This window comes from Biomphalaria glabrata, chromosome 6 (assembly GCF_947242115.1).
Source record: "Biomphalaria glabrata chromosome 6, xgBioGlab47.1, whole genome shotgun sequence".
In the NCBI taxonomy this organism is placed as follows: Eukaryota; Metazoa; Mollusca; class Gastropoda; family Planorbidae; genus Biomphalaria; species Biomphalaria glabrata.
This window is the reverse complement of record NC_074716.1, coordinates 3069212-3091579: the sequence shown is the minus strand read 5'-3', so window position 1 is coordinate 3091579 and position 22368 is coordinate 3069212. Positions and strand designations below refer to the sequence as shown.

The window sequence follows — 22368 nt, the reverse complement described above, 5'->3', positions numbered from 1 at the left end:
ATGCCCTAGCAACTTAGCTAAATGGCCATACTTTATTCTAGCACAATGCCCTAGCAACTTAGCTGGCCGTACCTCAAAAGGTAAAATATAAAGATCTAGATCATTTAATATCTCAAAAATAAAATAGCCTTCAATTTTTTTCTTGTATCGAGACACATAATGTAAACAATTAATTTAAATTCAACAATTAATGAAGTGATCTTTCTGAAATTATAATAAAATGTAACGTCACACAGTAAACATTTGTGTCTGACAAAAAATCAGGATTGACTAAAATTTCAGAAATATTCCCATCACTGTTGAAAAAAATTTGTAAAGTGGGCAAATTTAAATCTTATTGTTTGTAAGAACTTAATTAAGTTTAACCAATGTGAATAAAAACTGCAACCTAAAGGAACAGCGGATGAGACTTACCACGTCAATGTTTTATTCTTGTCTGGCAACTCTTCAATATGTTTCATCATATACTCAACACAAGCATTACGTAAAGACTGTACGTTATATTTGTCAGCCAAGAGAAGTAACGGGAGTGCTTTGTCAGTTGTCATGTTGATACTTGCTGAATAGAAATACCTGTACACCAAGAAATCACACATGCATATATAAGTATCTAATATATATAACTGAAAGTAAGGAGTTTGTATGTAAGCATATGTGTGTCCCCCATAGAAATTGCAACCAATCTTGATAAAACTTGGCATAAATGTTCCTTAGATCATGGCAGAGACCGTAGTGTATGTTTAATGTCACTCCCACAACAGGGGACCCCAAAAATAATGTTTAAAAAGCTAAATTTATCACCATTAAAGAACGAAACTTTTTAACCAATTGGGTGATTTCGTTTTCACAGAATTTTATATTTGATATGAATATGTCTGCTGCCTCTACTTTTATATTCGTGGCGAAAGAAAAAAAAATTGAATTTAACATTCTCCTTGTTTGACAAAGATCTAAATCCAAATCCACTAGATTAGAAATACAATAAGGCCCGCAGACAGCAGGTAATTTCCAGTTAGTAAATATATATATAAATAAAGGCACTGTCTTCAAGTCCAACGATTAAAGATGAGTTCACTATTTCACTTGACTATACAGACCCAGTTTTGGCCATAATATATTGCCAAAAGAAATCTTTTTTGGCGAGAGGTGCAACCTGTAATGCTTTAAAGACTCGCTAAGGGGCTAGCTTGCTGTTACGAAGAAAGCAACTGGGAGCAGGATTACAAGACAGCTGGAGATCTCTTACAAAGGCCATGGGATAAACATTTTAGAACCATTGGAAATCATTTATTTATTTATCTACATAATTTTATGAGGACACTTTTTTTGTTTTTGTTTTGACCTTCCAACTGACCAAATACACAGAATGGACACAAACAAAATGTCTCTGAGATTGTGAACTTTAAAAGAAATCAGTTGCTTATAACTATTTTCTGTACTTTGACATTTGTAAATAAGTGCACAGTTACTGAATCATCTTATTTAAAATATGAATGTTAGTAATCCCAATAATGTAACATAATCAATACCTTCAAAAAATAGTTTTCATATATGTTCACACAGCCATGAGATAAAATATGCCATTCAATTTTATCCAGTGAACAAGGGACTAAATTCTGTAGTTAGATTTTGTTAAAATGCAGTTTTTATCTCCCTTTTTATATAATGTGTTGTTTTTCTTTTTCCCAGGGTTGTTTTTATTTCAAATATTACTTACTGGGTTGTGACTGACTTACTCTAGCCTGCCAGCACTGGGTTGTGACTGACTTACTCTAGCCTGCCAGCACTGGGGTGTGACTGACTTACTCTAGCCTGCCAGCACTGGGTTGTGACTGACTTACTCTAGCCTGCCAGCACTGGGGTGTGACTGACTTACTCTAGCCTGCCAGCACTGGGTTGTGACTGACTTACTCTAGCCTGCCAGCACTGGGGTGTGACTGACTTACTCTAGCCTGCCAGCACTGGGTTGTGACTGACTTACTCTAGCCTGCCAGCACTGGGTTGTGACTGACTTACTCTAGCCTGCCAGCACTGGGGTGTGACTGACTTACTCTAGCCTGCCAGCACTGGGTTGTGACTGACTTACTCTAGCCTGCCAGCACTGGGTTGTGACTGACTTACTCTAGCCTGCCAGCACTGGGGTGTGACTGACTTACTCTAGCCTGCCAGCACTGGGTTGTGACTGACTTACTCTAGCCTGCCAGCACTGGGTTGTGACTGACTTACTCTAGCCTGCCAGCACTGGGTTGTGACTGACTTACTCTAGCCTGCCAGCACTGGGGTGTGACTGACTTACTCTAGCCTGCCAGCACTGGGTTGTGACTGACTTACTCTAGCCTGCCAGCACTGGGTTGTGACTGACTTACTCTAGATTACCAGCACTGGGTTGTGACTGACTTACTCTAGATTGCCAGCACTGGGGTGTGACTTACTTACTCTAGACTGCCAGCACTGGGTTATGACTGACTTACTCTAGATTACCAACACTGGGTTGTGACTGACTTACTCTAGATTACCAGCACTGGGTTGAAACTGACTTACTCTAGATTACCAGCACTGGGTTGTGACTGACTTACTCCAGATAACCAGCACTGGGTTGTGACTGACTTACTCTAGATTTCCAGCAATGGGTTGTGACTGACTTACTCTAGATTTCCAGCAATGGGTTGTGACTGACTTACTCTAGATTACCAGCACTGGGTTGAAACTGACTTACTCTAGATTACCAGCACTGGGTTGTGACTGACTTACTCCAGATTACCAGCACTGGGTAGTGACTGACTTACTCTAGATTTCCAGCAATGGGTTGTGACTGACTTACTCTAGATTACCAACACTGGGTTGTGACTGACTTACTCTAGATTGCCAGCACTGGGTTGTGACTGACTTACTCTAGATTGCCAGCACTGGATTGTGACTGACTTACTCTAGATTGCCAACACTGGGTTGCGACTGACTTACTCTAGATTGCCAACACTGGGTTGTGACTGACTTACTCTAGATTACCAACACTGGGTTATGACTGACTTACTCTAGATTGCCAGCACTGGGTTGTGACTGACTTACTCTAGATTGGGTTGTGACTGACTTACTCTAGATTGCCAGCACTGGGTTGTGACTTACTCTAGATTACCAACACTGGGTTGTGACTGACTTACTCTAGACTGCCAGCACTGGGTTGTGACTGACTTACTCTAGATTGGGTTGTGACTGACTTACTCTAGACTGCCAGCACTGGGTTGTGACTGACTTACTCTAGACTGCCAGCACTGGGTTGTGACTGACTTACTCTAGACTGCCAGCACTGGGTTGTGACTGACTTACTCTAGATTGGGTTGTGACTGACTTACTCTAGACTGCCAGCACTGGGTTGTGACTTACTCTAGATTGGGTTGTGACTGACTTACTCTAGATTGGGTTGTGACTGACTTACTCTAGATTGGGTTGTGACTGACTTACTCTAGATTGGGTTGTGACTGACTTACTCTAGACTGCCAGCACTGGGTTGTGACTTACTCTAGATTGGGTTGTGACTGACTTACTCTAGATTGGGTTGTGACTGACTTACTTTAGATTGGGTTGTGACTGACTTACTCTAGATTGGGTTGTGACTGACATACTCTAGATTGGGTTGTGACTGACTTACTCTAGATTGGGTTGTGACTGACATACTCTAGATTGGGTTGTGACTGACTTACTCTAGATTGGGTTGTGACTGACTCACTCTAGATTGGGTTGTGACTAACTGAAAGTAAATAAACTACAACACCTAGAAACAAGATTCATGGACCAAGTACCTGAGAAAGTCATAAAAAACTGCTTGACAAGCCTCTTCCTCGACCAGTCGAATCTCTTGCTGTCGGCTTTCTTCCCAGGCAGAGGAGTCACCAAACATGGCTCTGTAAACATTTTAATGGCACAGTTTTTAGATACATACCACCTATAATAACTATAAAGCTGTTATAGAAGAAGGAAAACTAAACCCAAACTTCCGCAGACTTGCGGCTAAACCCGAAACATGGGAAAGGTTTCAAGGGTCAATCCTAAAGAAAAATCAAGAGCTGCTGACCTTTGGGCACATGCAGCTGCCATTCCCCATCGTCCTGTAAAAAAGTAAAATTCCCCTTTCATACCTTGCGATCTATAGGTCATATGATGTAAAGGTCATCTGTTTCTGTGGCCCACTGTGAATGCGGATGTCATGTGACCAGCACAACAACCAACCGCCTTTACTTTTCCCCAACTAAAGTCAGGTACCTATTTATAGCTGGGTTGACTCAGAAACGCCATAAAGATGCTGAAAATAAAAATACCAGTTTTCACCAGGATTTGAACCCGGGACCCTATGTTAGGAAACCAAGCGCTTTACCACTCAGCCACCATGCCTCCTATAAGCCTCTGTAAACAGCTGCAAATGACTTCAGTAATCAGATAACATCACTCTCCTAGTTAAAGTAATCAATACTTACTCAAAGACTTTGCTGGCCGCTGCCAAAATAAATCTGTGGCCATAATAGCTCTGCTCGCCAACTCTGAGCCGAACATCACTGAAACAGGAACTGTCGAAGAGGAGAGAAAAGCGTTCAACAAACGCCTTTGAGTCGTCAATCATCTCAGCGGCAGTGGACGCTGATGACTCTCCTTTGTGCATTTTTTTCTTGGGGGGGTCTTCCATTTCTGCACGTCTCATATTAAAAGATGAAACATTTCCTACACAAAGACAAGGTTTAGATTAGTTCAACCATAGGAAATATTAAAAGTCTTAATATAACATATGTATGTGAGACATGGAAATCATCTGCTTAAATTGAGAAAAGACTAAATGTGGCTCAACAAAAAATGGCTTAGACGGATTTTGGGAGTCAGATGTAGGGATCGGGTCTCAAAAAAGGAAATCCTATGCCAAACTGTGAGATGAACACTTAGTGAGGTTGTGACAGAGCGTCGCATGAGGTATGCTGGACATATTCTACGACAAAATGAACTACACATACCAAGAGTTGCGATGACATGGAGGCCAATACGAGGAAAGTGCAAACAGGGATGCCCTCGGTATAGCTTGGTGCCACACTTTCATGGAGGACCTCAGAACAGTGGACACTAGGTGGGAGGAGGCTTCAGACATTACCAGTGACAGATCTTTGTGAAGACAGTTTGCAGCCAGATGCACTGAACGGCGCGGGAGAACCTAAGTCTAAGTAAGTAAGTAATATAATATACTAAATTACAAATCTGGAGAGTGTCACATCGTGGCATATCCCTCCTATGCATTGCTGGCAAGATTCTGGCTAGGGTGCTATTAAACAGACAACAACACCCCCTAGAAACTGGCCTACTTCCAGAGAGTCAATGCGGCTTCAGGCAGGGTAGAGGCACGGTTGACATGATCTTTGCAGTCTGCCAACTCCAAGAGAAATGTAGAAAGCAAAATTCAAATCTCTATACTGCATTCATAGATCTGACTAAAGCTTTTGATAACGTCAGCCGTGAAGGCCTTTGGCAAATCATGTCCAAATTTGGCCGCCCGAATCAATTCATTACAATGGTGTGCCAATTCCATGATGACATGCAAGCAAGAGTCCAAGACAATGGAGACTACTCCAAGCCTTTTCCTGTCTCAAATGGCGTGAAGCAGGGCTGTGTGCTGGCCCCAATGCTTTTCAGCATAATGTTCACTGCCATGCTGAAAGATGCCTTTCGCACAGAAAGCATTGGAATTGGTATACGATATCGCACTGATGCAAGTTTATTCAATGCTCAGAGACTCAAGGCAAGGACCAAGGTAAACTACGACAGCATCAGAGACCTGCTATTCGCAGATGACTGTGCCCTAAATGCAGCAAATGAAGAAGACCTTCAAAAGAGCCAGTCCCTCTTTCTCAATGCTAGCAAAAATTTTGGCCTCACAATAACGTAAAAAAGACAAGTGCTGCACCAACCTCCTCCAAGTAAATCTGTCACAGAACCAGACATTCTTATAGATGGCCAGAAACGTCAAAAAGTTTGTCTATCTGGGAAGCACCATATCAGCAAACGCCAACCTGCTGATTTTGGAAGACTTCATTGTCTATCTGGGAAGCACCATATCAGCAAACGCCAACCTGCTGATTTTGGAAGACTTCAAGAACAAGTGTAGCAACGGAGAGGACTCAGCATAACGACAAAACAGAGTCTACAGTGCTGTACTTCTCCCATCACTCCTGTATGTCCTGGACCCTATATTCCCGCCACACCAAAAAGCTAAAATCCTTCCATGTACGCTGTCTAAGGAGTATCCATAAGGTGCATTGGTCCAACCACATACCAGACACAGAAATCTTAAAGCTGTCCAACATGAACAGTATCAAGGCGACAGTAAAAAGGTCCCAACTTCGATGGGCAGGACATGTAGTCCACATGCCAGACAATCGCCTTCCAAACGACTTCTGTATGGGGAGCTGTGTGCAGGAAAGCGCTCACAGGGAGGCTGTGACCTAAAAATAGGATAGGTCATAAGACCAGTGACCTGTACTGTACTAGCAAGTTAGTCCAGTGGTACTTTGTGGTCCCAATTATATTATCTAGGCTAATAACTATAGCCTCTAGATGTATAATACTACCGAGACAAACAAATAATAATTCTGAGATTTCAGTTACAACAACAAAAAAGGAGTTTATTTACAAACAAAAGGAAAAGATCATGAAAAATATAAATTGCAATAAAGGCTCACCAAAAGAAAATGACATAATGAAACTAAGCAAAGTAGCAAGACAGTTTCAGGTCAATATAATGAGAGGACCACCATCATAGAGGCACAATAATGTCTTATGCCGAAAAACCAAAAAGATGGTTTATAATAATACCATACATGCATTAACAATGAAATGACGTCATTCATGAGACATTTTATGTCAAAAACCACAGCGAGGGTTTACATTAGTTTACAATAATATCATACATACATTAACAATGAAATGACGTCATTCATGAGACACACTACTGTCTCGTATCTAAACAAACTATGTCTTTCAACAAAAAAACACACAGAAGAGGATAAGAGACTAAGTAGAACTATACCATTTACATAAATCAATTTAGTACTAACAAATTGATAAAATCTACTTAGCTCATTATCGAAATACTCTTCCCACAACAGTGGCACACTCCTCTTGAGTAACACAACAATAGTACAACACAAGAATGAGTTAAACAGTATATAGATTTAATTCAAAATACCCTGGTCAGTTGAAAGGCTCAAGAGAGAGTGGCGATCGTAAACAATTGACAGGGACTTAAATCAAGTCATAAAGGGGGCTAACTCTAATAAAAAAATAAAGGTAGCCACCCTTATTGTCCCTCTTGTCACACCTCCCCCCTTAAAAATGCTCTTGTGGGGAAATTATATGATGCACAAGGCATTCAACTTGTTTACAAAGAATACAGTTTTTTCAAAACCCAAAAATTACATCAGCTCAATATTATCGTCCTTTGTCTATACAACACTTCTAATCCAAAGGAGAGGAAAAAGTCTGAGTAACATTATTTACAATACAAAAGTATCAGTAGACTGATTGTCTTCTACTGTATAATGTTATCTACACTCTTGACAGAGCGTCAGCAACTACATTCTCTTTCCCTTTTACATGTACAATATTTAGATCAAACGGTTGGAGAGTCAAACTCCATCTCAGGATCCGTTGATTCTTCCCCCTCATTTGGTTAATGAAAGTTAGGGGGTTATGATCTGTGTATACTGTTACAGGATACAGATTACTATTTACATAGTAGCTGAAATGAAGAACTGTTAAAACAAGACCCAGTGCTTCCTTTTCTACCACGCTATAGTGCATCTGATGCGACTTAAATTTTTGGGAAAAGAATGATATTGGGTGTTCATTGCCAGTTTCATCGGTTTGGGTCAAGACCGCACCCACCCCAGAGTCACATGCATCAACATGCAAAATGAGAGGTTTAGAATGGTCAATTGCTTTTAAAACTGGGGCTGTACTGAGAACACATTTCAGCTCTTCAAAAGCTCTTTGAGCAGAAGTGTTCCACTGAAATTTCCTTTTCCCTTTTAGGAGGTCAGTTAATGGGACAGCTATAACTGAATAATTACAACAAAGCTTACGATAGTATCCTGTCATACCTAAAAACCTTCTGACTTCCTTTAAAGATTTAGGTACAGGGTACTCTTGAATGGCTTCCACTTTAGCCTGAATAGGTTTAACTTTCCCGTTACCCACAATGTAGCCTAAATATTGTATTTCTGCTCTACAGAAATCACATTTGTTAAGGTTAATAGTAAGATTAGAGTTCTTCAGCTTTTGAAATAAGGTCCTTAGACAAGCCAGATGAGCATCAAAGTCATCATGGTATATGACTAAATCATCAAGATAGGCTGAACAGTTTGGGATGTCGGCAATAACTTTGTTCATCAACCTCTGGAAAGTAGCTGGAGCGTTTTTCATACCAAAAGGCATAACTTTGTACTGATATAGGCCATCTGAAGTGCAAAAGGCAGAAACTTGTTTCGCCTCCTCCGATAAAGGAACTTGCCAATACCCAGACAAGAGATCGACTTTTGTTACATAGGTGGCCTGTCCAACTCGATCAATTAAGTCATCAATGCGGGGAATTGGAAATGCATCTGCTTTGGTCACTAGATTCACCTTTCTATAGTCAGTACAGAATCTATATGTACCATCAGGTTTAGGTACCAACACGCATGGTGAGCTCCATGGGCTTTCACTTCTTTCTATAATGTTATTTTCCAGCATATAGTTTATCTCAGAAGCTAGGAATTGAGATTGGGCGAGAGGAAGTCTGTAAGGGTGTTGCTTCACAGGAGTTGCATCCCCGACATTAACTTCATGTATCACTAAGTTTGTCTGCTTTGGCACATCAGAAAACAGCTGCGGGTACGCTTCGATTAAATCACTGATTGCTTCCCTTTCTCGTTGACTAAGATGTTCTAATTTTTCTGACAACTTACACAGGGCTTCAGAATTTTTTATCTTAACTGTAGGGATTTCTTTGTCGAGAACGGTATCCACGTATACCTGGTTCTCTTTTCCCATGGGGACTGAACTCTTTACAATAGCTAGTGCAGTTGCCTGATCTGAGGATCTTTCGTGAAATTTCTTTAACCTGTTTATGTGACAACGAATTTTTCCTTTTCTCTTTCCAGGGACATGTATGGTGTAGTTGACATCACTTTCCTTGCCCACTACCTCGTATGGCCCATCATACCTTTTCTGAAGGGCATCACCTTCCGTTGCCGTTTCCACTAATACTTTGTCACCTATTTTAAACTGTCTTTGTTTGGACTTCTTGTCATAGATAGATTTGGATTTATTTTGGCTTTCTCTAAGATTGCTATAAGCAAAGTCATTAATTCTAAAAAGTTTGTCCCTTAGATTTCTAACATATACCCTCAAGTCTTTCGTTTCCTCTTGAGTTGGTATCCAGTTTTCTTTAATTATATTCAATGGACTTCGTACTGTGTGCCCAAACACAAGTTCAAATGGACTGAACCCTGTCGATTCTTGCTGGGCATCGCGTAGAGCAAACAGTAAGAAGTTAATGTTTTCATCCCAAGTGTTTGTCTCGGTCTCAGCGTACGTTCTCACCATGTTTTTCAGTGTTTGGTGAAAGCGTTCGATGGCACCCTGGCTTTCGGGATGATATGCCGTTGAAACCGAGTGTTCAATTCCCATCTGACGAAGTGCCTGTTGGAAGATGTCTGACATAAAATTGCTGCCTTGATCGGTCTGTATAACCTTTGGCAACCCGAACGTTGTGATAAATTTTGACAATGCTGTCACAATGGTTGTTGCCTTGATGTTTCTCAAAGGTACTGCCTCTGGATAGCGCGTAGTCTTGCACATTATGGTAAGAAGGTACTGGTTCCCTCGTTTTGACCTTGGCAATGGACCAACACAATCCATAAGGATGTGTGAAAATGGTTCTTTTGGTGTTATATTCTCTTGAAGAGGCGCTTTTGGAGGCGATTGATTAGGCTTTCCCGTGATTTGGCAGGCATGACATGATCTGCAGTACTCAGCTATTTCTCTGTTAATGCCTGGCCAGTAGAAATGTTTGTATATGCGTCGCCGTGTTTTGTCAATCCCTAAGTGTCCGGACATAGGGATGTCATGACCAAGCCTTAATATTTCAGACCGGAACACATTAGGTATTACAATTTTAAGGGTCTGTTCGTCAGTGCTGCCATTAAGTGATGATTTTTCTGTCCACTTTCTAACAAGAATGTCATTATGCATGGCATATTGTTGGCCTATTTTTGTATCGCCACCTTGTAGCTTGTGGATGATGTTGGCTATTTCCATGTCATTCATCTGGCTATCACGAAGGTCAGCTATTGATGGTATGCCGTTTTGAAATGGATTACAGAAAAAGTCAACTGAAAGTTTGTGTTTCTCATCTATCTGGTCAGTATCTTTCTTATCATTTCTTTGTTCTTGGATTAGTTTTTGTTGCCTGGTTTCTACTTGTTGTATCGTTTCTTGTACTACATTTGTATTTTCATGGCATCGGTTTAGTTGTTCCATATCTTCTACTTGTCTTGGCCACCAGCTATAAGTTTCTTTCCATTTGGTAATTTGAGACTCTGTTGGAAAACCAATGTTAGGAACATTTCCTATCAGCAGTTCAAATGGTCCTTCATCCACCACTATTACTTCCACCATTTCGTTGAAGTATGGGGAGTTGATATGTACTTTGGCTGTCGGATACTCCTTAATGTGGCCACCAAAACCTTGAACTCTGCAACGTTTCCTACAATATTGATTAGGATTCACCAACTTTGCCAACACCACACATTTTGTGGCCCCTGTATCTCTTAGGGCTGCCTGGATGTAATGGCCATTCACGATTGCAGGGCTGACATATGGTGACAGGTTGTTATCTAGCCCGCCTACATAAGCCACTACTTCCTTTTTCTTATACATTCTTCTGCCTGTGTCTCTACATTGTTTCGCCACGTGTCCAAATCTACCACATGTATAGCATCTTGTACTCTGTCTTGAATCTGTTGTACTAGATTCTTTAAATTTGGATTCCGTTGTGGCAAACAATGCACTTGCTTGATCCACAGGAGCTTTTTGCAAACTTTCGCCAGGATGAGCAGCAACGTATCTTTGGCATAGGTACAGGACTTCGTCCACATGTCTGGGCTTTCTTTCTTGGAGGAATGCAAAGAGATTTTCCCCAGCCGACGAAATTATTTTATCTACTATGATGAACTGTTTCAAGTTCTCGAAAGATTCCTCAATGCCTGAGGACTGAAACCATTTCTCGAAAGTAGCTTTCACCTCGCCGACAAATTGTTTCATGTTGCCGTCGTTCGGTGGTTTCAGAGCGTGGAATTTACTTCTATAGTCGTCCTCACTGCATTGGTAAAACTCTAGTAGAGTCTTTTTCAGCAAGGTGTAGTCTCCCACGTCCTTGTCATTCAGCACCTGCAGCGCATCTAGTGCTCTTCCACCCACTAGGCTGAGGAGTTCTCTGGCCCATTCTTTCTGGGATTCGCCTTCCAGCCTCATCAGCATTTCAAACCTATGGATGAATGAATCCATTCTGTCTGTCCCTTCAACAAACTTCTGCATTTTTGTGCGCCTTGTATTTCTGATGTTGGGTTCGTCGTTGGCTTCAGCTGTTTTGGACTCCTTTGCAATTCGTGCCTTAGATTCGTGTTCCTCCATCTTGATTTTTGCTGTCACCTGCAGTTCCTCCATTTTTCTTTTGAACTGTGTTTCTTCTTCCTGCATTCTGAACTTTTCTCTTCTCTCCTCTGCTCTTGCGTCCCTTTCTTCATTTTGCCGGATAGCTCTGGCAACCCATTCTTCAAGTTCTTCTTTCTGATAACCTAATTTCTTTCCTGTCTCGTACAAGTCCAGAAGTTCACTTTGTTTTACAGACATTTTTAGGATTTAGAAACCTGAAAATAATACTAGTACAGTTGAAAACAAAAAATAATGAAATCACAATTCAGAATTTGACAGTATACAATCAAAAATTACTACAATGAAAAAAAACTATACTGTCCTTGTAATATCTCAGTAGGGTTCAAGGGTAGACGCACTGGTCTTTACGAAAACAAACAAACTATTTCATCCCGGACGAGCCCCCATGTGACCTAAAAATAGGATAGGTCATAAGACCAGTGACCTGTACTGTACTAGCAAGTTAGTCCAGTGGTACTTTGTGGTCCCAATTATATTATCTAGGCTAATAACTATAGCCTCTAGATGTATAATACTACCGAGACAAACAAATAATAATTCTGAGATTTCAGTTACAACAACAAAAAAGGAGTTTATTTACAAACAAAAGGAAAAGATCATGAAAAATATAAATTGCAATAAAGGCTCACCAAAAGAAAATGACATAATGAAACTAAGCAAAGTAGCAAGACAGTTTCAGGTCAATATAATGAGAGGACCACCATCATAGAGGCACAATAATGTCTTATGCCGAAAAACCAAAAAGATGGTTTATAATAATACCATACATGCATTAACAATGAAATGACGTCATTCATGAGACATTTTATGTCAAAAACCACAGCGAGGGTTTACATTAGTTTACAATAATATCATACATACATTAACAATGAAATGACGTCATTCATGAGACACACTACTGTCTCGTATCTAAACAAACTATGTCTTTCAACAAAAAAACACACAGAAGAGGATAAGAGACTAAGTAGAACTATACCATTTACATAAATCAATTTAGTACTAACAAATTGATAAAATCTACTTAGCTCATTATCGAAATACTCTTCCCACAACAGTGGCACACTCCTCTTGAGTAACACAACAATAGTACAACACAAGAATGAGTTAAACAGTATATAGATTTAATTCAAAATACCCTGGTCAGTTGAAAGGCTCAAGAGAGAGTGGCGATCGTAAACAATTGACAGGGACTTAAATCAAGTCATAAAGGGGGCTAACTCTAATAAAAAAATAAAGGTAGCCACCCTTATTGTCCCTCTTGTCACAGAGGCCAATACAAGCGCTACAAAGACACTCTCAAGAGCTCCTTCTAGGAATGAAATATCGACATTCACAACTAGGAAGCACTAGCTCTGGATCGCCCCTCGTGGCGTGAAGCTGTGAGTCTCTGTGTCTCAAGATTTGAAACAAGAAGAGTTGCCAGGGTGAAAGAGCGCCGAATCAACAAAAAGCTGCGAGAAGAAGCAGGCCTATCTGCAACTGACCTAACCCACCCATGCCACATATGCGGCCTTCTTTTTAAAGTGACTTTACAGTCATCTTCAGTCCATAGGAAATGAGAAATGTGCTCATCTTCGACCACGAAGGAGGAGCTATATATATCTTTCATCAATTCATGTACATTCTAGCTTAATAGTAAAGTTACCCTTTCAAACGACCAACTGTCTTTACTTTTCCCCAACTAATGTCAGGTACCTATCAGAGCTGGGTGGACTCCGAGGTGCCCAAAGACCCCAAAATTAAAAATCCCAGTCTTCACCAGAATTTATCTGCTTTGTTACCAGCAATCTTTTAACAATTCTTTATCAAGTCCACTGAATCACAATATTTCATTCTCTAAATTACAGGGACATACTCTAATAAAGCAGTTCATTTCAAACAACATAAGATTACTTTTTTTTATAACATGCCAGAAAACTGAAGCACATGAAAAGGGAGACAACCTCACAAGCTCTAGAAACAGTAAAGAATGATCTGTGTAGCCTTAGTAAATATAACTTTAAAAAAAATACAATTTTAAAAGGATAAATTAGATCTCTCATTTAAATGGCAATATATAAATATATATATATATATATATATATATATATATATATATATATATATATATATATATATATATATATATATATATTGTTAGCATAGAGAGCAAGCAAACAAGTTTTATCTTTAGGTCAGTTCATGTGATCAAAAGATGTAAACATTTCTAGTAAATATCAATGCAAAAAAAAAAAAAACTAGCTAAGTTGTTTACCTTCAAAAGAACAGTATATTTCCATAACATTTTAAGACAGGTCAGGTAAATTTCATTAATAAAACAACAGATTTACCTTAAAAAAAAATTCCCATCCATAAAGTTAGATTAATTTGAAAAAAAAAAAAAGATTACAAAACAATGTCTTACCCATATAGTCTGCTCATTGTTACTGGCTGGAGACCCACCAGCCTAAAGCATTGGCACATTCTGATTCTCTGGTCTGTCTAGTTTGATCTATAATAAAATATAGCATTATATTAAGAATGTACCAGACACAAAAAGATGTGCTGTTACACAAAAAAGGATGTAGTAGAAAACAAGATGTGCTATTAGAAAACAAGATGTGCTATTAGACAATAAGGTGTGTTATTAAATAGAAGAGGGTGTGGTATCAGGTACAACAAGATGTGCTATTGGACAAAAAGATGTGGTATTAAAGGTATCATGTGCAACAAAGATGTGGTCATCTTGGTTTATTGAAACTAGATTTATATAATATGTTTTTAACCTATACTCTTGATCTAAACTATATATAGAATAAAGCTGCCTTATCAAACACAATTCTTTTGACTCCCATTCCAACACCCTAAGTGTATTTTTTCAATGGGTCTTTCATTTGATGTTTACTGCAAAGATTCTATGGTGATATTGTGCTTGCTCCATTTTTACATTTCCAACACATTTAGTTATGCATTCTTATGCAAGACAAGAGTTCTACTAAGCATAAAAAAGGCACTGGTATAAAGGCGTCCTTATTTGACCTCACAGACATGAATGAGGGTTCTTCCAGTGGGTCCCATAATGCATCAGCCAAGCAAGACCTGCATATTTCACTTGTTAATTGTAAAGGGAACATTGGCACCCTTTAATATCCATTACAACTATGAAATGTTATGATATGACTATCTGTAAGGTGTACAAAGGTTGTCATGGCCAGGGGTGTCAATGGGGTTAAGCTCCTATTGTCTATAAAATACTCCTAATGGCATGCGTCTCAAATAGCCTCTGACAACTAAGTCCAGCACCTGGCCTGCTCGAGTGGCTCAGATATTAAGCCCGGCGAAACTGATCTTACTAACAGGTGAAGGGGTGAAGGCGGATACCTGGCGCCACAAAACCGGGAGCTTCTGGCAGATGGAGCTCGTCAGCCTAGTAAGGCAGTTCATCTAGGAGAGGGGTACTCTGACTTCAAACCCCTGCTGCCTTGCGGTACTGAGGCTTCAGGAGACAACCTCGAGGAGAAATCAGGAGTGAAGCCCCTTAGGCGTTGGGAGTATCAGCTATGAAATTCCCTCCGGCAGCTTCTGCAACTGAGTTGGTGCCAAATGTAATGCGAAGCGTTCCTTTGGATCACATCAGCAAGGTCGAGAGAGGGATCATGATGCATGGGCCACCCATAACCCCTTTATCCAAGGCCCAGGAATGCGCCCCAGAGAGGAAACTCTGGTGCTGTTGCGTAAGGTTTGCAATTCTGAAAAGGTAACAACATCAAGCACAATCTCTTTTTGAGTGTTCATGCATTTTCATACAATGTTTTATGTTGTTGTTTTAATCTAACAAAAATAAAATTAATCGGTAAATTCTTAGTAGCTAAAAGACAATAAAACCCACAAAAAGTTTATATGATGTTTATTAAACATTATTTTGACAAACAACACATTTTTTTTTTTGGCATAAATAATTACCACCCTTCCTAATTAAAAGTCTTTTCCTCTTCCACTTTATGTTCAACATTAACCAGTTTGTTAAAATCAGGCAATTACACTGTCTATTTACTTTTTGGGGCATAGTTCATTATCCTAACCCTCTTTGATAGAATCTATATACATCTAGATCCAGATTTGAACAATAAGCCAAGACTAGTGCTTTGGCAATATATATAAGCTACACCAATGGTGTACTTGATGTTCCTGCAGTAAATTGCATCGTTCTATCTTTCTCTGTCTCGATTCTGACTTTCTCCAGCACTGCATCAGGTATTGCCAGTCTGACTGTATTGACACAAACATCAGGGATATCACTCTTTTCCTCTGATGGGTCTCTACTCAAAGTATCAGCTATGAACAAATTTTCACCTTTGACATATTGAAACTGGATATCATAACGATAAAGGCGCATCATTAGACTTTGTAGCCTTTGCGGAGCAGAACTGAGTTGTTTTAGAAGGATGTTTTCCAGTGGTTTATGGTCATTCTGAACTATAACTGTCCTGCCATACATATACTGGTCAAAACGTTCCAAACCAACAACCACTGCCAACAATTCGTTTTTAATCTGTGCCCATCTTTTCTGAGTATCAGTTAATGATCTAGAAGCATATGCTATTGGACTGCCATCTTGTAATAACGCTGCTCCCAAACCATTTTGGCTACTATCTGCTTGTAATGTAAGCTCTTTGTTAGGGTCAAAATATATCAGTGTGCCATGAGTCGATATTTTCTGTTTTATCTTGATGAAAGCTCGTGTGCTTTGATCAGACCAAACAAATGGTGTCTTCTTTCTGATCAACTCTGTCGACAAGTCTGGAACAAATCTTGCCAGATATTGAACCATGCCACAGAATCTTCGGACTGATGAAATATCTTTTGGAGCATTCAAACTCAAACTCGCAGATACTTTGTTCGGGTCTGGTTTTATTCCTGCTTCTGTAATAATATGACCCAAAAAAGTTAATTTCAGCTGTTCTAAAAACAGACTTTTCGTGGTTCAGTTTAATCTTCTTTTCTTGACATCTCTTCATCAGCTCTCTTAGGTTAATATCATGATTTCTGAGTGCTTCTTCTTTCATTCTTCCTCTTCCTACCACTATAATATCATCAACGTAATTGAAACAGCCTTTCAGTCCTTCTAGTGCTAGATTCAATCTTCTCTGAAAAATTTCTGAACTCACTTTCAGACCAAATGGTAATCACTTCCATTTGTATCTACCAAAAGGGGTTATCATTGCTGTCAAATTAGATGACGCTGTGTCTAGCCTGACATGCCAGAAAGCTTCTTGCACATCCAACTTGCTAAATATTTTGGCATCGTTCAAATCTGCCAATGTCATCTAAAGTAGCAAGATTATAGAATTCCCTTAGTAAAACTTTATTCAGGGCTTGTGGATCTATGCAAATCCTAATTTTTCCATTAGCTTTTTCGACAATTGCCATCTGACTCCCCACTCTGTAGGCTCTATCACTGGTTCTATGATTCCTCTCTGCACTAGGGTCTTTAACTCCTCCTCAACTCTTGTAAAGCAATAGGGATCTTTCTACATGGCAGAACCTTGGGCTTAATGCTGCTTTCAATCTTTAAAGACACTTCTCCTAAGTCACCCAAATCACCAGTAAACTTTGGACTAGAGTCTTCTTCTTGGTTATTCACAACTGATAATATGAACCTATCTTTATTGACTTTGATTAACTTCATTCTTGTTAAAGTTTCATGACCTAGAAGGCATGCTAGATTATTTGGTACAACTATATATTCCACCTCAAATGTTTCGTTAGTTTTCTCATTTCTCGTCGTTAAAGTGGCTTTCCCTATGGGGCTCATTTCAGTCTTATTCCACATTAATAATCTTTGCGTTGCCTTTTGTATCTGATTCTTATTTATGTATTTTTCCTGGATGGTATTTACATCAGCTCCACTATCCATTTGAAACCTTACACTGTGCCCATTTACTGTCATAACTGCTGTCATCCTTTTCATTTTGTGGTTCTCCAAAGACATTACCCATTCATTTTTTTACCATCATGACATCATCTCTTGTGTCCGATTGCAGCTGCCTTTCATCGTTAGACATATTATCTGACACCTGCTGAATTTTCTTTTTGCACATAAAGGCAAAATGATGTCTCCCCTTGCACACTATGCACATTTTACCCCATGCAGGGCACTTTTCCTTAATGTATTCGTGAATCCTTCCACAATACCTGCATTTACCTTTCTGAATGTTTGTTCTTGAGGGTGTTGATACTTTCTAAATGATTGGAGGGTCGGCTTGTATTTGTCTCAACTGTTTGTTGGCGGTCTCGTATGCTCTGCAAATGTCTGCACCTTTCAAATGTGAGATTACTATCTTGTAACAATTTCATTTTGAGGCATTCATGTCTAACACCAAGAACTACTCTTTCTCTAATCAAGCTATCTTCCAGGCGTTCAAAACTACACGTTTTTGCTAGTCTTCTCAGAATTGTTATGTACTTTTCAATGTCCTCGCCTTCTTGCTGTTCACGAGTATTGAAAACATAGCGCTCATCAGTTTCATTCGTTTTTCCAATGCAAAAACTTTCAAATTTGTTCACCATTTCTTCCATCTTTCTTTCTTTTCCCTTCTCAATTTCAAGACCTTCATATATGTCCATCGCTTTAGTTCCTTAATTGTTAGAAAGGTGGCCACTCTGACCTCCTCTGATTCTTCTGACAACAATTTAGTGGCTAACTCATAGTTTCGCCAGCTCCGGTGAAACTTTTGCCAATTAGTGGCCATGTTTCCTTCTACCTCGAGCGGCTCGGTTACAGGAAGGAAATTTCTAGCTGCCATTGCACGGCGTAGCCCTGTAATTGTTGCCTATTTATTATTGCAAACAATAAACCTCTATATATACTGATTAATGATTACCTCTGATCATTAATACACTGCTGCCACCATGTTAATTATGATCTAGGTTCACAGTCAGCAATAAACCAACAACAACCATTAGTGTCATGGCGGAGAACGATACTTTACGATATTGAACGCGTGCACCTTTGGGCACCATATCAACACATTGTCTAAAAACAAAGTCTCATGTCCTGTAGAGTCTAATCCTAAAAATTTTTTTAGATACTTGTGACGAATTTAATGTCTAATTTATTTAATTATTAATTAAATTAGTCATATCTGAATAAATAATGTTTACTATTAGAACTACTTTTTTACTCAGAATTTAATTTAAATAGACTTTCCCTTGATCTAGAATCTAGATTAGCTTTAGCATGTCAATAATTATGTACAATTTTATAAGAAAACATTTGAGTTTCTTTATTTAATGTTTTTAATAAGGTAGCTTAAGCTAGATTCAGATCTAGATAGATCATCACTATCTAGATTAGATCTAGGCAATCTAGATCTAGATATATAGATCTATATTCTAGATCTATCATTCTTAGATTATATCATCTACTGATCTAGATTATTGTATGTGATATCTGCATGATAACCCATATCTAAGCTAGTTCTGTCATTATTAGTTATGATTATAAGATAAGACTATAGAATACATAGATAGTATTCTAGATCTAGTTCATTAGTTAAAATAAAATAGTTTATAATTAATATTATGAAGATTCTAGATCTAGAAGATCAAGATCTAAATTTTGTCTAAAAACATTTTATACTATCATCTAGATTAGATCTATTTGATCTATTAAATCTATACTAAAAAAAACTATCTCAGATCTGATTTTAAATCTAGATTCAAGACGATAATTATAATAATCATAATCTAGATCTAGAATCTAATCATGGTTTGATGATGAAGATAATGACAGTGACTGAGTGACTTGATCAATTGAGCTTGAGCTTGACTTGATTGAAGATAAACAACTTCACTTCAACAAGAATCAAGATTGACAAAATCGAAACTTTTTTTTTCTCTTACTTCCTTTGCAAATCCAATGCTTCAAAATTAGACCGTGCAGTCTGGGTCTAGATCTATCTAGATAAATCTTTATCGGTTGCATTTTAATAAAGCTTTTTACTCATTGTTCTATTCTATCCGTTAGTGCTAGATCAGATTTACATTCGGAAAAGTGTAAATGACTCACCAATAAAATATTCAGGTGTGTAGGTAAACAATGTGAGGTAGAGGAACGCAAATCTTCGTTTTCGTAAATCAAAAGCAATGTTTACTTCCGGTTAGCACAAGAGAAAATCAAGGGAGACAATTACTTGTCTCTTTAGCTCGAGTTTCATGGTTCATGTTATTATCTTCTTATCTTATATAATACAGACGTTACTTCAAAAAAGAAGACGATTACGTCCTACGCGTCATGCATTTAGTCATGCATATTAACCAATGACTTAAATTCTGCCAAGTCACTGGTTTTCCTGGCTAGCTCAGGCAACCCATTCCATGCTCTAATAGCACTAGGGAAGAAGGAGTAATTGTACAAATTTGTCCTAGCATATGGTACGAGGAATGTGCCTTTATCTTTGTGTCTTTCAGAGTATTTTATTAAATTTTGTTTTTGTATTTGAAGATTATGGTTCAGTGTTTTATGTATGATTTCTTCTTTACTTTTGAGCCTTCTGTCCTGAAGGCTTTCTAAGTTTAGTGATTTTACTAAAGGTGTTACTCTAGTCAAATGTGAATATTCGTTTGTTATGAATCTCACTGCTCTATTTTGTGTCTGTTCCAGTTTCTTAATGTTTTCTTGAGTTGAGGGGTCCCAAACGGAGGATGCATATTCTATTATTGGCCTATCTATTTATCTATTATAAATTATTATTAATTTAAAAAGACACACGGAAAGGTGAAAAAATCAATTCTCTGAACTTGCTGGAACTTAACTCTAGATTTAAGACCTTTTTAGACTATTACATTATTAGGCCTAGATGTATTTCTTATATTATATGTTTCTATTTATTTCATAGGAAACTAATTTTCGGCGTTTTTACATTCTCACTAACGCATCAATTTGATTGGAAAACACTGCAGCGTTTAAAATACAATCCGTCTGAGTTGTTTACACATTTCAGTCGATTGCGTCTGCCTGGTCATGTGATATATGCACTTCGGGTTGTGATGACTCGATGGTCCCGAGTTAGAACCTGTCAGCTTCCATTCCCTGCCGTCCTGCAGGTCTGAATTAGGATGTAAAATCATGTAATAATCATTTCCATCTTGTCGTGTAGGCTATGTCAGACTTTCCTGGAGGATTTTCGGTAATTAATTTCCATGCTCTAATGGAGCTATGGAAGAAAAGCATTTATCTATGTCATCAAGAATTTGTCCGAACTTATGGAATAAAATGTGCGTTTATGTTTGTGTTTTTCCGAGGGGGGGGGGGTGAACCCCCATTCAAAGGCTGACTGGCTATATGGGCATTTGCGTAGCGGCCCACCGAAATGGTTGCATCGATGCCACTATGGCACATATCAAATTATTAAAGGTTTTATAATATACTTTTATAAAAAGGCCCTCCGAGCGTCGTGTTTAAAAACAAATCTTTCACAGAATCTACAGTGTCATCATCATCTTTCCTTATTGCGTTCCTCGTGGAACATACATAGGTTAGTCTCTTGCAAGTTTTTTAATGGCTTCCCAGCTCTTTCCTGTCCTCTCGGCTTCATCTAGTACACTGTGTCGCCGCGTTCTTCTTGGTCTTCCTCTACGTCTTATTCCCAGGCGGTTCCAATCTAAGGCCTGTCTAGCTCTGTTGTTGTTATCTTTTCTAAGGGTGTGACCAATCCATCTCCACGTCCTCTCTGAGATCTGCACTTCTTTATTTTTCTGCCCACTCACCTCCCACAGTTTTGGTGTTTTCTACTTTGTCCTACCAGTGTATTTTTAGGATATTTCTCAAGACATCTGTTGATGAAGTTCTGTACTTTTTTTGTTGTCGCTTCAGTTGTTCTCCATGTTTCAGAACCACACTACAGTGTACACTCTACAGTGTAATACTTTTTTAATCTAACACATTTTCCGAAATTTTGTCATAGCCTTCCTCCGTAGACAGTGCTACTAGTAGACTTCATCCTTTTAGGGCCTACAAACATAGCGATTAAAAAGCAACATTAAGCCTATTTTATTATAAAGATATCGAGTTCATTGTATGCATGCATATCGATACATTATCAAACTTAACAATGATTTTGAAGACAGGTAGACCTTAAAACGGATGCCTATCATATGATATAGAATTTGTGGGCCGGATTGTATAGAAATTCTCGGGCTGATTTAGACACCCAGCCCGTTACCGACCCCATTGGCTAAGCTCAGTGACAGTTGTTTTACAAAACACAAAACAAGTAGGCCTAACACTTATAAAATTTGATGACAAGAATTTGTAATTTTCTTTTTATTTGGAAGGGAAATTTTAACACAAACACATGATGTGGCTGAAACTCAACCCCCCCCCCCCCCCCACGGGCTACGTCCATGCTTTTACATTTGTGTTGTGAATGGATTAAGAGACATGCTTTAAAGCTAAGTGATACTCAACCTATCTCTGTTGGATTTGTTATTAAAGTTTATTATTGTGTGTAGCAGGCATAGGGCTTACCCGATGACAAAATCGCCAAGCTGCAACGAATTCAGAAGAACTCTGCACGAATAGAATAGTCCTAAGAAAAACAAGACGAGATTCTGGTACTACGCTCTTGCGTACGGCTCCAT

General features: G+C 38.8%; 1 protein-coding gene across 2 annotated transcripts in view; it reads right to left on the bottom strand.

Moving 5' to 3' along the window:
• LOC106052809 (BTB/POZ domain-containing protein 17-like) overlaps positions 1 to 19905 on the bottom strand; it is a 32516-nt gene extending 12611 nt beyond the window's left edge. The window contains exons 1-5 of one of the 2 annotated variants that reach the window (XM_056034097.1): positions 19796 to 19905; positions 14150 to 14236; positions 4470 to 4710; positions 3798 to 3899; positions 415 to 573 (exon numbers count right to left, since the gene is read on the bottom strand). In XM_056034097.1, the coding sequence (XP_055890072.1) occupies positions 415 to 573; positions 3798 to 3899; positions 4470 to 4710; positions 14150 to 14153 (506 nt within the window). In that variant the 5' untranslated portion in view covers positions 14154 to 14236; positions 19796 to 19905. Of the gene's footprint in view, positions 1 to 414; positions 574 to 3797; positions 3900 to 4469; positions 4711 to 14149; positions 14237 to 19629; positions 19776 to 19795 lie in introns of those variants that run through there. The other variant, XM_056034098.1, reaches the window with a different exon arrangement.
• Between the last annotated feature and the right edge of the window lie 2463 nt (positions 19906 to 22368).